General features: G+C 53.4%; 2 protein-coding genes across 3 annotated transcripts; one reads left to right on the top strand and one right to left on the bottom strand.

Moving 5' to 3' along the window:
- The first annotated feature begins 929 nt into the window (after positions 1-929).
- Positions 930-9,145, top strand: PHKG1 (phosphorylase kinase catalytic subunit gamma 1). 2 transcript variants are annotated; one of them, XM_030962814.1, is made up of 10 exons: positions 930-1,164; positions 2,778-2,894; positions 3,177-3,352; positions 3,858-3,912; positions 4,532-4,597; positions 4,767-4,930; positions 5,441-5,531; positions 6,308-6,461; positions 6,547-6,672; positions 7,580-9,145. In XM_030962814.1, the coding sequence occupies exons 2-10, from the start codon at positions 2,812-2,814 to the stop codon at positions 7,829-7,831; spliced, it is 1,167 nt and encodes a 388-aa protein (XP_030818674.1). In that variant the 5' UTR covers positions 930-1,164; positions 2,778-2,811; the 3' UTR covers positions 7,832-9,145. The 2 variants fall into 2 exon arrangements, with proteins under 2 accessions (XP_030818674.1, XP_030818673.1); XM_030962813.1 differs by having other exon boundaries at positions 2,761-2,894; positions 7,580-9,144.
- On the bottom strand, positions 8,553-13,225 carry SUMF2 (sulfatase modifying factor 2). The gene is made up of 9 exons (XM_030962815.1): positions 12,751-13,225; positions 12,283-12,433; positions 11,460-11,574; positions 10,968-11,012; positions 10,583-10,733; positions 10,260-10,315; positions 9,746-9,830; positions 9,171-9,330; positions 8,553-8,816 (listed from the first exon to the last, which is right to left on the bottom strand). The coding sequence occupies exons 1-9, from the start codon at positions 12,806-12,808 to the stop codon at positions 8,711-8,713; spliced, it is 927 nt and encodes a 308-aa protein (XP_030818675.1). The 5' UTR covers positions 12,809-13,225; the 3' UTR covers positions 8,553-8,710.
- Between the last annotated feature and the right edge of the window lie 8 nt (positions 13,226-13,233).

Below are 13,233 nucleotides of genomic sequence, written 5' to 3'. Positions count from 1 at the left end.
CAGGTGTTTCTTTTTGTGCTGTAATAGGGCTGAACCATGAGAGGATGGGCCTGTGGCTTTCCCCCCCTGCCTGGCTCAGGCAAGTTACAAAGCCATGGCTGCTACATGAAAATAATAATTATTTTTAAAGTATTTACTGATGCAAAGTGCAAACCCTCCTTTTTCCATTGGAGGGAGCTGCCACATCATGCCTTGCTCATATCCTTGGGGCTGATAAAGTAAACGCCCTCCTGGACAGCACTGGAAAAGCCTGGATAAGCAGGAACTGGTGAGGAATAACCGTGCTCTGAAAAATGCAGTTCCTGTTAAAAATACTTTGCCTAGCATTACCTGTTTCCTCTGAAGTGCTGTTATGCTGTTGGATGTTCTGCCTGTTCTTAAAGCACTTCACCTCTCACCTGCAGTTCTGAAAGCGAAAAGATTAAGTCAGTGTTCAGAAGGGAGAGGAGTCACCTCACGCAGTGGGGATGAGGACAGAACTGTGACAGGAGCAGCTTTGCCTCTGCTGATCAAGCTCCCATCTCATTTCTGGGGTGTTTTACCATCCTGGTGAAAATGAAATAAAACCAGTGGGCGGTTTGGGCTACTCTGTGACAAGAGGAAATGGCCTTAAGCTGATACAGGGGAAATTCGGTTATCAATTAGGAAAAAAAAATCCCTGTTCGGGTAGTCAGGCATTGGAATAATTTCCCAGAGAAGCTGTGGAGGTGTCCAAGAGGGGCCCGGACCCGGCGCTGGGTGAGCACAGAGCAGCAGCTCGGTGCCCAGGGTGGCAGCGCTGGGACCGGCTGCTCTTCAAGCTCCCTCCCGCCGTTCCCATTCCCGGCTCCGCGTTCCCAGCCCGTCCCGCAGCCCCTCCCGGCCGAGCCTCCCCGTGCCCGGGGCAGCCGCAGCTCCCGGCGGCTTCACAGCAACGCCCCCGGGGAGGAGGAGCCGGGGCCGGCCGTGCTCGGCGGCGGAAGGGTTAAACCGGGGAAGCTCCGCAGCAGCTCCGGGGCGGCCCCCGGCCCCCCCTTGCCCGTGGCCCGGCCATGCCCGCCCGGCTCCCGCCGCTGCCAAGTCGCGCTGCGCTTTCTCCGGGGCCGGGCGGCGGCGGCCGGCCCTGAGCGCTCGGCTCCCGGCGGCTCCCAGGCCCGGGCCCGGCCCGGCGCTGCCCTCAGCGAGGTGAGGAGCGGGCGGCGCTGAGGGAGGGTTGTGAGGGGGGTCCTGCCCCGGGAATCTCCCGTGCTCAGCGTTCTTTGGCTCCGGGTCAGCGGCGGAGGGTCGGCGCTGGAGCGCCCCGCGGCTGAGGGAGAGGGGCCGCGTTCCCCTGCCGGCATGAAAGCTTGCTTTTCCTTGAGCTTTGTGGGTTTATCCCGATTGATATTTTAATCTTTGTTGTGCTCAGAGATCCTCCCAGCTGCGGGCCGGGGGCGATGCCCAGCGCCTCACCCTCAGCGTTCCTCCCGGCAGAAAATCCCCTCAGGACCCCCCTTGCACTCTGCTGATGAACCCAGAGTTTCCCTAGAGCCCTGCACCTGCTGCTTTTATAGTTCCAGGGTTTTTAAAACAAACTCCCGGGTTGTTCCCACCCAGGAGAAGGTAGCACGCAGATTCCAGGCAGTGCTCCGTGGATGCTTCCCCAGCCCTTCCCCACAGCACCATCCCCCAGGACTTGGATTTTCAAAAATAATCAGATTTTGATTACCTCCCCCCTCCCACCTCAGAGATATTTTATTTTCTCTACTTCCTGGTCCTACCTCTCCTTTGTGTTTTCAGCTTGGTTTGGCATTATTCACAGTATTTCCAACAACTAAAATTTTTTAAGTTAAGCTCATGGTTGTTTAGAAATGCTTCAGTCCTTTTTAGACATCCCTGGCAGCAGCAGCCAGTCACCAAAACACACTTTGGTCCTTAAAACCAGGTCAGGACAGATAACATGTTGCTAATGAGATTTAAGTGTATTTAGAGCTGCCAGTGCCCTGGCAGAGCTATTGAGAGGAGGGCAAAGCGGAGCTCACAGAACTGGGGATCTCCTGCCCACTTCTGTCCCCTCCCCAGCAACAAACTGTCACCCCAAAGGGACAGTTTTGCTGCCTAGGCTTGTAAGAACTGCTTTCCATCCTAACTGCCTGGACTCCGTGTATGGGCACAGAAACAAGCTGCATAAAAATCCCTCCAAGCCTGAAACAGGAAAAAGAAATGGGACAAGAGCCTTTCAGGAGTTGTGGAGGCTGCTGGCAGCTGCACCGGAGTGGCTGAGGGAGTTCTTTGAGCTTCTGTCCTCACGCTGGCTCAGCTCCCACTGTCCCCAGTCCCTGTGTCCCCACCTGCACCCTGACCCACCCAGCCCCTCTCGCTGCTTAAAAATAATAAGGAATTGAAAGAGAAAAACAACAGGGGCAGATTCCAGATTCCACTTGGGGTGGTGTTGGTGTGGGGTGCTGTTTCTGGAGGCTGCTGCTGTGAGCTGGGCACAGGGAAGGGATGAGGTTTTGGGTGCTGCAGCATTTCCCAAAGCCTTGGTCCCAGCCAGGCTGCTTCTGCCCCTGGGGACAGCCAGGCTATGAGGGAATCCAGTGGGGTTTCTCCTGTTCCCAGTGGGATCTCTGCAGCATCCCAAGGGCAAAGCTTGGTGTTTCCAAGCAGCCAAACACCCCCTTTGGTTGGTCCAGGATCTTCCTTCTCTTCCTTCCTCCTCGATGTTTTTCTTCCATAAGGAATTGATGATCCCAGCTCTGGGGGCAGTGTGTGCCTATCCTGGCTCTTTTTTCCTTGCAGTTCCTTTCTGCTCTTAGACAAGCCCAGAGTGCTGCCTGACAGGAGCCAGAGATGACCAAGGAAGAAGATCTACCAGACTGGAACTCATCCAAGGAGTTTTATGAAAAATATGAGCCAAAGGAGGTTTTGGGCAGGTAAAGCTTTATTTTTGGCAAGCGGCTTGTTTTGGTTTCACATCCCCCAGTGCCAGATAGGAACAGTGTTCCCTGGGAATCTGATACAAACAGGGCCCACAGCAGCATGGGGCTAAAAATAGCATGGAACAGCACTTTCCATCAGCTCAAAACCTTCTGTCCCACCGAGACAGGGTGACAGAGCGAGACCCGCTGGTGCATGAAAATCCCAGCCAGCCCAGGTGCCGGTGGCTGGGCAGGCAGGGATGGAACCCCCCCTTTTGTCCCTGTTGTCCCTGGCAGGGGGGTGAGCAGCGTGGTCCGGCGGTGCATCCACAAAACCACGAGGCAGGAATATGCTGTGAAGATCATCGACATCACGGCGGGGAACATCTCCCCCAAGGAGGTGCAGGAGCTGCGCGAAGCCACCACCAAGGAGATCGACATCCTCCGCAAGGTCTCGGGCCACCCCAACGTCAGTAAGTCAGACCTTGAGCATCCCCTCAAGGGCAATTTCTGCCCTGTGTGTTCCTCAGGGCAGAGGAGACACCAAAACCAGCCCCCAGGAAGGGTTTTTGGGGTGAAATGCCAGGCACCTGCTCAGAGCGTTGTTTGCTCTCCCTCCACACACACACCCCAGCAGTGCCCCTCATGTTGTCTCCCAAGCACAACACTTGTGAAGATCAGCTCCTCATTAACTCAATTAGCAATTTCTGCCCTGTGTGTTCCTCAGGGCAGAGGGGACCCCAAAACCAGCCCCCAGGAAGGGTTTTTGGGGTGAAATCCCTGGATGATGCCAGGCACCTGCTCGGAGCATTGTTTGCTCTCCCTCCATACACACACCCCAGCAGTGCCCCCCATGTTGTCTCCCAAGCACAACACTTGTGAAGATCAGCTCCTCATTAACTCAATTAGCAGTTTAATCAGATTTTTAGTCCATTGATGGACTCATACTGTGCTCACAGCCCCTGTGCTTTATTACAGTCCAGCTGAAGGACAGCTATGAATCCAGCACCTTCTTCTTCTTGGTGTTTGACCTGTAAGTACCAGCTGGCTCAGCACCCTGGGCCCACTCCCTCTCTGCAGATTGGTCCCAGCTTTTTATGGCCCAAAAATGGCAAAGCGGAGGGACAAGCAGCCGTTAAGGTAGAATCAAGCCCCAATTACTGCAAGCTCATTGCAGCTCTGCTGCCAGCACTGTTTTCCCTCTGTCAGCGGCTCAGCACTGCTCGGGTTTCCCTGTAACCTTTGGTGGGAGCTGTCACGCATCCCTGAGGGTTATTTATATGCTCAGTGGGACCAGGGTGTCTGCAAAGTCACAATATTCAATGCCAGGACAGTGCAGTGGATGTCAGAGGAGTGGGATGGCACTGGGAGAGCCCCATCCCTGCCCCATCTTTGGTGGTTGGACTTGGTGATCTTACAGATCTTTTTCAACCTTAACAATTGTGTTTCTGTCCAAAACCTGGCACAGCTTCTTCTCCTTCTGCCTGATATTTTACTGAAATATATATCAAGGCACTTTTACCCCTTGTTACGAAAGTTATTTTGGGCTGTTAAGGGGCACAAACCCCTGACTGATCCTCCCCAGGGACTCAGGGCTGGTTTGCTGTTGCAGCTCAGCCTCTGCCTGACTCTGTGTCCCCTCCCTTATGCAGGATGAAGAGAGGGGAGCTCTTTGACTACCTCACTGAGAAAGTCACCTTGAGTGAGAAAGAAACCAGGTAAGGCCAGGTGCAGAGGGGTGAAAAGCACCTTGCAAGAGCAGAGCGTGGTTTGAGGGGAGAGCACAGCACCCTGGGCTGTGTCCCTGTGCCCTGTCCCTGTCCCCTTCCCTGGGATGGTGGTGCCAGTGGGTGTTTGGGACAGGGAATGAGCTGTCCCCATCCCCAGGAAGATCATGCGAGCGCTGCTGGAAGTGATCCAGTACCTGCACTCCATCAACATCGTCCACCGGGACCTGAAGCCGGAGAACATCCTGCTGGATGATGACATGAACATCAAGCTGACAGATTTTGGCTTCTCCTGCCAGCTGAATGAGAATGAGAAGCTCAAAGGTAAGGGGCTGGTGAGCTGGGGGGATGCTGGGCTGGTGAGTTTTTCCAGCCTCACTCTCTCCTTGTCACCAGTGTCACCTGGGGGTGCAAATTGGTGCTGTTTGGCTCCTTTTGCTGTCCTCACACACAAGTTCTGCCTGCATACAGCTTCCACACCTCTCTCCTTGCCATGAAAAAGTTGCTGCTCTTTAGGAAAACCATCCTAATCCATTCCACTTCCTTTTTCTCCAGCTGATCCCCATTACCTCATCCACATACTGCCCCATTGTTTCCCCCAACTCCTACATGCAAAGAGCCACATACCCAACAACGAGCATCTCCTCTCACAAGCATCCATATAATTCTTTTTTTGCTCACTTTTTAGCCACAATAATTCACCAAAAAATCACCAGTGAGATGCAATTCCTCCCTGTGAGCACCATCCCTGCAAAGATGCCACCATGGGCTGCCTGGAGGTGGGTGGGAATGGCACCTGGGTTGATGCTCTGCCTTGTGTCCCTGTCCCCACAGAGATCTGTGGCACTCCTGGCTACCTGGCCCCTGAGATCCTGCAGTGCTCCATGGATGATGAGCACCAAGGCTACGGGAAGGAGGTGGATATGTGAGTGAGAAGCTGTTCCCTAAACACACACACGTGGTTTGAGGCATGGCCAGAGTTGTGCCCATGGGGACCTGTTGGAGTGTTTGGAAAGAATGAAATGATGCACCAAAAGCCAATATTGGTGGCTCTGAGGGGCTGTCTGGGTCACCAGGGGGTTCTGGCACAGAACAGGGGATGAAGCAGCCTGAGGACAAACCCATCTCCTCACTTTGCCCCATTGTGGGAGGGAAAGCAACACTTTCTGTTCATGGAAGTTAAATTAGGCTGAGCTCCAAGACATGGGGCTTTTAAACACACCTTGTGCAGCCCCTGAGAGAGCAGCCAGCTCAGGGCAGCCCACCAGAGCTCTGCAGGGACTTTGCCACCACCTCTGGTGGCTTCAGGCTGCAGTGGTCAGAGTTGTGACACACACCAGGCCATTTCATCCCCTCTCCAGTCTGAGCCAGGACACCTGGCACTGCACAGCCTGAGCTCATCCAGCCTGGCTGGCATCTCCAAGCCTCACTCCCTTCCCTAAAAATTTCTGCAAGGCCCAAATATTCCATCTCAAGGCATCCTCCTGCATCCTCCAGGGAACAACTCCCCACCAGCTCAGCTCAAACCTCCCTCCAGCTCAGCTCAGCTCAGCCCCCCTCCCCAGGCACATGCAGGGCAGTTCCCTGCTGGTTCTCCAGGTGTTTCCAGATTCCCTGCTGGTTTTCCCCTGGGGTGCAGAGCCAGCTGGGTGCCTGGGGGTGGCACAGGGGTGCTGGAGGCTCCATGTGGGCTGCCCACAGGTGGAGCACGGGGGTGATCATGTACACCCTGCTGGCCGGCTCGCCGCCCTTCTGGCACCGCAAGCAGATGCTGATGCTGCGCATGATCATGAACGGCGATTACCACTTCGGCTCCCCGGAGTGGGATGACCGCTCCGACACCGTCAAGGACCTGGTAGGTGCTCGGGCTGGGAAAACCTGGAGTGGAGGGGGCATTGCAGAGTCCTGGGATAGCCCAGAGCGAGCGGCTCCCCCTGCAGATCTCGCGGTTCCTGGTGGTGGACCCGCGGCAGCGGTACACGGCGGGCGAGGCGCTGGCACACCCCTTCTTCCAGCAGTACGACGTGGAGGAGGTCCGGCACTTCAGCCCCTTCCGCAAATTCAAGGTGGGGATGAGGCTGGGAGCTGCAGGAGCCGGCAGAGGGATAGGTTTGGGAGAAACTGGGGGTCGGGTAAGGCTGATGGGGATGGGTTTTGGGAGGATGTGGCAGCCTGGGCAGGCCAAGCGCTCCCTCATGAGTTAAGGGAGAAGGGTAGAAACTGCCTTTCACCTCCAAAAAATATCATTGAAAGAGCTGGAGAGTTCGGCTGGGAGATGAGAAGGCTCCAGGGAGACCTTAGAGCCCCTTCCATTGCCTAAAGAGGCTCCAAGAGAGCTGGAGAGGGACTTTGGACAAAGGATGGAGTGACAGGGCAAGGGGGAATGGCTTCCCACTGCCAGAGGGCAGGGTCAGATGGGATAGTGGGAAGAAATTCTTGGCTGTGAGGGTGCAGAGGCTCTGGCAGGTTTCCCAGAGAAGCTGTGGCTGCCCCATCCCTGGAAGTGTCCAAGGCCAGGTTGGACAGAGCTTGGAGCAACCTGGGATAGGCGAAGACATCCCTGCCCATGGCAGGGAGTAAAATGGGCTTTAAATTCCCTTTTAACTCAAACCATGCTGTGATTCTGTGATTCCCTGGCATGAGCCCCTGCCCTTTGTCAGCCCTGCAGAAACTAAACTGTGCCAGGCACTGAGCTCCCTCCTGACTCCCCCACGTGGGGTGATGCACTGGGACCACCCCATTGTGGGAACTCCTCTGAATGCCAGGCTGTTGTGGGAGAATTCCTCTGAATCCCAGGCTGTTGTGAGAATTCCCTTGAATGCCAGGCTGTTGTGGGAGGATTCCCCTGAATCCCAGGCTGTTGAGGGAATTCCAGGCTGTTGTGGGAATTCTCTTGAATGCCAGGTTGTTGTAGGAATTCCTGGCTGTTGTGGGAGCATTCCCCTGACTGCCAGGCTGTTCCCTGTGCCCCAGGTGATCTGCCTGACCGTGCTGGCCTCGGTGAGGATTTACTACCAGTACAGGCAGGTGAAGTCAGTGACCAGGGAGTTGGTGGTCAGGGACCCCTACGCCCTCAAGCCCGTCCGCAAGCTCATCGATGCCTGTGCCTTCCGCACCTACCGCCACTGGGTGAAGAAGGGGGAGGCCCAGAACAGAGCTGCCCTCTTTGAGAACACCTGCAAGGCCATCCTGCTCACCCTGGCCACCGAGGAGGGGCTCTTCTAATCCCTGCCCCAGCCCCTGGTTTGGCTCACAGTGAGGCGAGTAAAATCTTGGAAAACAAAATGGTGATTTCTGGGGTTTTAAAATTTTCTTTCACTTGGCTCAGGACTGGTGCAAATACAAACCCAGGAAATAATTTGCTCTTGGGGTGTGTCTCACTGGAGGAATGGGTTTGGAAAAGCCACCTTTAACAGAGCCAGAACCAGCTGCAGCTCCCCATGGGGAAGGCTCAGCCCTCAGGCACCTGCAGTGCCTGTTTTGGGACAGCTGGAGGTGGATGAGGGATCTCTGAGCAGTGTTCTTGCCCACCCTTGTGGTCAAGGCTCCTGGTCAGGTTTGGTGCAGAGCTCAGAGAGTTTGTGCTTGTTACATCTCCTGGGAGAGGTAGGGCACTGGTTTGTCACACACATCTGTCACACACATCATTTTGTCACTGCTCAAATGCCAGTCAAGGTGCCTTGTTTTGCTTCTGGGAAGGCCCAGCACTGCTCCAAAGCTGTGATTTCCCAAGGGAATGGGGACTGATTATGTGCCCCCATCACTTCCCCCCTGGCAGCCCCACCCTGATGGGCACAGGGGGCTCTGGGTGTGCCCTCACTGGGGCTGGAGGTCAGAGCAGCTCTGGCCCAGTCCCACACATGCATCCCTCTGCTTTACATGGACAACAACAGGAGAGCCAGAGCATCTCCCACACCAAAAGGACACTAAAGACAAACCCCCCTTCCTGCCTTCCCAATCACTAATCCCACCCAGACATGCCAGCACTGAAAAGGCTGAAATTATTTTTAATTTTAGAAACAATTGGGGTTTAATGGAAGTGACAGCTGGGGGTTACTGTTCATCTCCACAGGAGAAAATGCCTCAGGTGTTCCCAGGGAGCCCTCAGAGCTCAGATTTGCTCTGGCTTTTCCAGGCTGGCACGGGTGGGACGTTGGCAGCGCAGCGGAAGCTGAGGTTGTCAGAGGCAGAGTCTGGTGTGTTCCCCATCCTCACAGGGCAAGAGAGACCCAAAATTAGGGATCCTGCCTTGTTACACATATCCCTGATATGTTACAACACTTACAACCCTAATGTGATCTGCTAGAACAGCCTAGAAACATCTTCCAATTCCCCTGAGTAACTTAGGGAAAAACATTTCATTATTAATACCTGCTGGAAAACATGATTTGAGAAGCATTTAGGAATGGATTTATAGCAGGGGTAGTTTTAGCCATATTTCTAGTGTGCTCTGCCAAATGCTTCTCAAAAAATCATGTAGGAATAAAAAAAAAACATCTTTTAAAATAAAACCAACCCAGAGAAAATCCTTGTGCAGCAGCACCTGGGCTTTGGCCAGACCTACCTGGTGGTGACACGAGCTCTGTGGTTTGCAGAGCCATCTGCAGTGTCAATCCATGAGGCTCCTCTCAGCACCTGCATCTTCTGAGCCCTGGATGCCCTTCCTGGAGCTGGGAATTCTGATGCTGTCCATTCCCAGGTGTTTCCCAGCAGGTCATAGAGCCCTGAGATGGTTTTGTATCAGAATTAGGAGAGCAGGTGTGCAAGAAATGTAAATTTGGTATATGGGAGGGGGAACAACATTCAAAGGATTGTTCAAAAGTGTGGTTTAATGGTGAGGCTGAAGAAATTCCTCACTGTATTTCAAACAGTGCATGAGGACATGGCAGCCAGAAAACGTCCTTGGAAGTTTTTTACATCCCACTGAGTTGCAAAACAACCCAGTTTTAATTAAAAGGAGGTGGTTTGGTGCCTGAGGTGCAGCAGGTGCATCTCAGCCAACTCCAGCACCAACCATCGATGCTTTTCCTCTACTCCAGATCCCACACATCTAAACTCTGCTCAGCTCCAGGATTTGATAATTAACATTAATTTAGGGAGCAGATGCCATCCCCAAAGCAGGGTGAGGGTGCTGTGTACCGTAGCTGTTCTGGGCAGGGAAGGCTGTCACTGGGGAGACGCCGTGGTAGCCGTCCTCAGCCGTGTCCCCCCGAGGGAAATCACCCTGGGGGAACAGAGATCACTCCCAGCAAAGAACCACCCCAGAAACAACCCCAAATCCTGCTCCTCACAGGGCTGTGCCACACTCCAAGTAGGCAAATAACTCTCTGGTGGCAATTTATGTTGCACAAAAGAGATCAACCTGAAGTTGTCCCAAGTTCCCTCTTCAAACAAATTTATGGGTGAATTTTTAGAAGCAGTAAAGTCCTGCTTTCCCAGGGAAGATGGGCTGAGCCTGCTCCCTCTGAAGGTATTTTTACACCCCCTCAGAAGCTCAGTTTCAGTACCCCCAGTGTTTCCCAGGACACCCTCACTCAGTGGTTGAGTGAAACCCTCCCTGAGGACAGCCCAGCATGGATGGGATGATTTTTAGCCCAGCATGGATGGAATGATTTTTAGCCCAGCATGGATGGGATGATTTTTAGGACCTTACCTGCCACAGGTTTGTACGGTTTGCCTGGAACTTGTTTCCCCAGGGATACATCCTTTCTGCCAGGGAGGAAAAGACACTTGTTAGCCCTGAGTCACTCCAGCCAGGCTTTTAAGATTGTCCTTTTCTACTCAGCTTAGGACACTGAAGTTTTATTAATTTATTTTATTAATTATTAATATTACCACCCTCTCAGGCCAGAAGAGGTGGTTCAAACCCCCCCCAGATCAACATCTGAGAACATCCCTGGAGGGAGGTTTGGATCTGGTGGAACTAACACCACTCCATGCCTGCTTTGGGAACAGCTCAGAGCTTGTGCTACGTACGCTGCAGTCCTCCCCTGGCAGCAAATTCCCACTCCTCCTCCGACGGGAGCCGCTTCCCCTGCCAGGCACAGAAGGCCTGAGCATCGTTCCAGCTCACGTGCAGCACGGGGTAATCCAGCCTGTCCTTGATGCTGGAGCCAGGGCCTGAGGGCTGGGAGGGATTGAAGCAGATGGGAATGAATTTTATACAGTTTTCATTACAAAGGGAATAAGGGGTGGAAGAGATGAAAGGATGGAAAATGGTTTTTCACTTCTTTTTAGTCAATAAGGTTCAGCACACACAACACACACGAACTACCAGCATGGAGAGGAGTCACCACACCAGGATTTTACCACACCAGGATTATATCACACCAAGATTTTACCACACCAGGATTTTACTCACCTGTCTCCAAAAAGCCTTCTCAATGGGCAGCCACCACGGGGCTGACTGGGGGAAGAAATGACACCAAGATTAAAGGTGGACTGGTGACACTGTCCCACAGCAGGGTGTGTTAGTCTGGGAAATGCTGCAGTTTGAGCTGGGTTATCACAGACATTTGGATGCTGCTTTCCCACAGAGCAGAGGCATCTGCTTTTAAAAGTGAGAATAGATCAAGAGGCTCATACTGTTCAGTTTTTCTATATTAAAGTTGGATTATTGAAGTACTTTGAAATACATTTTACGTCCTCCCAGCTCCCTGAAGTCCAGACTGCCAGCTCACAGAGCATGGAAACAGAGGAGCACATGAATCAACCCCAGCTCAATCCTGCTGAGGTTCAAAAGCAAAACAACCTCAGATTAAAGAAAACCCTCTGAGAACAGCAGGCTCTGCAAAGAGGCAACTGCACCTCAGTGAAAAAGCAACACCAAACTAATCATAGGATTCAGATTTACCTCCAGTTTTTGGGTGACTTTTTTTTTCAGCTCTTCAGATACGAAATCCTCAAAGACAAAGCTCCAGCCAAATGCTTCTGCTTCTGTTTTGTATTTCTTTTCTCTAACAAACTCCCTGGCATAAACACAACATGCTCTGGGTAAGAGTTCTTCAAGCTCTGCCTCACAAATCTGCTCGTGCAACAAGTTCAGAGCAAGGCAGAAGGTACAAAACTTACAGATCCCCCCAGCTCCAGATGGTTTAATTTAGATTTAACAGATAAAACAGTCCAGTGTGCATCTTTGCACAGATTTGATAGCTTTTATGTCACCTGTGCAGGGAAACTCAGCCTGCACTCAGGTTTCCATAAGTGCAGAGAGAAAAAATCCCTTAAAAGCCAATAAAACCTGTGGCTGCTGTTAGTGGAAGAGGAGAAGAAGAGAGGAAGAGAAGAGAGGGAAGAGAGAAACAAGAGAGGAGAAGAGCGGAGAGAGAAGAGAGGGAAGGAATAGGGAGAGGAGAGGGAAAGGAGGAGGAGGAGAAGAAAAAGAGAGGAGGAGAAGAGGAGGAGAAAAAAAGGAAGAGGAAGAGGAGGAGATGAAAAAGAAAAAGAAAAAAAGAGGAAAGAGAGGGGAAAAGGAAAAAAAAAGGAAATAAAAGTATGTCTGCAAGCTACACTGCCACGATGGCTCAGCTTGCACCTGTGACACTGATTTCCTATTGACAGACACATTTTTTTCCCAACGAGCACCCAAGCACTGGCTTTCAGACGCCAGGAACCAGCCCCAGAACAGCTGGCACCACAGCTGGCCCTGCCCCTCCCCACAGCCACCCGAGGCTCACCTGAAGTCCCTGTTTGTCACCGGGTGTTTGTCCAGAGCAAAGGGCTTCACTGTCACCTCCCTGGCGGGCACCTCCTCGCCCATCCTCTGCAGAGATCCCATCTGGAAGGTGCCCCCGGGCAGCTGCACCATGCTCCCGTCCTCTGCGAGCGCTGAAAATGGACAAATTCAGCACAAGTTTCATTTTTAAACATCAGCGAGGCGCAGATAGTGACGGGACGTCCCTGCGTGTGCTGGAAGGGGTGACAGCGATCGGTGTCCGCACAGCTCAGAGCATTTAAAATCCCATTTTCGGGAAGGGAGCGATCCCCGGCTGGGGGAGCAGCAAGAGGCTCCGGGAGGGGGATGTCGGGGGGGAGTCTTGGGGATGCCAGGGGATCCGAGAGGGGATTTTGGGGATACCAGGGGGAATTTTGGGGATGCCAGGGGAGGATTTTAGGGGTGCCAGGGGGGATTTCGGGGCTCTCACCGCGCAGAGCCCCCAGCAGCCCGCAGCACAGCAGCACCAGCCCCGCCGTCGCTCCCATCCCGGAGCCGCGGAGGAACCGCGGGCCCGACCCGGAGGCGCTGCGGGCTCGGGAAGCGCTTCCGGGGCATCGGCTCTGTAGGAACGGGGATTTCTGTCCCTCCCCGGCTGCACACGCGGCTTAAACTGCCGGGCACCGGGGCTACCGCCACCCTTCCACACAAGGGAGGCTTTTTGGGGTCTTTGGGGGGGTTTGTAAGGTTTCGTGTGACAGAGGAAGGAGATTCCTCTTAACACAAAGCACCGCTGGTTTTAGGGAAAATCGTTCCATTCCCCTGCCACAAAAGCACTGGACGCTCTGCCCAGAGCTGCTCTGGCACTCGTTATCCATAAATACTTTAATGTAGAAGCACCACGATTAAAAATCCAATCCTTAAAACAGGTCCTTCACCCCCCCACCAAGCCATTCTGCAGTGAACTCAGTTT

Source organism: Camarhynchus parvulus, chromosome 19 (assembly GCF_901933205.1).
Source record: "Camarhynchus parvulus chromosome 19, STF_HiC, whole genome shotgun sequence".
Lineage (NCBI taxonomy): Eukaryota > Metazoa > Chordata > Aves > Passeriformes > Thraupidae > Camarhynchus > Camarhynchus parvulus.
Note: the sequence above shows the minus strand (reverse complement) of the source record. Positions and strands in the feature narration are given on the sequence as shown.

Bases quoted from the DNA above. Each gene is read 5' to 3' on its own strand.
- PHKG1 (XM_030962814.1), top strand. From the start codon at position 2,812: ATGACCAAGGAAGAAGATCTACCAGACTGGAACTCATCCAAGGAGTTT. The intron at 5,532-6,307 runs GTGAGTGAGAAG...GGCTGCCCACAG, and splicing joins TACGGGAAGGAGGTGGATAT to GTGGAGCACGGGGGTGATCA. The intron at 6,462-6,546 runs GTAGGTGCTCGG...CTCCCCCTGCAG, and splicing joins CCGACACCGTCAAGGACCTG to ATCTCGCGGTTCCTGGTGGT.
- SUMF2 (XM_030962815.1), bottom strand. From the start codon at position 12,808: ATGGGAGCGACGGCGGGGCTGGTGCTGCTGTGCTGCGGGCTGCTGGGG. The intron at 11,575-12,282 runs GTGAGCCTCGGG...TGTTTATGCCAG, and splicing joins GTGACAAACAGGGACTTCAG to GGAGTTTGTTAGAGAAAAGA. The intron at 8,817-9,170 runs GTAGGTCTGGCC...TTGCCCTGTGAG, and splicing joins AGAGCTCGTGTCACCACCAG to GATGGGGAACACACCAGACT.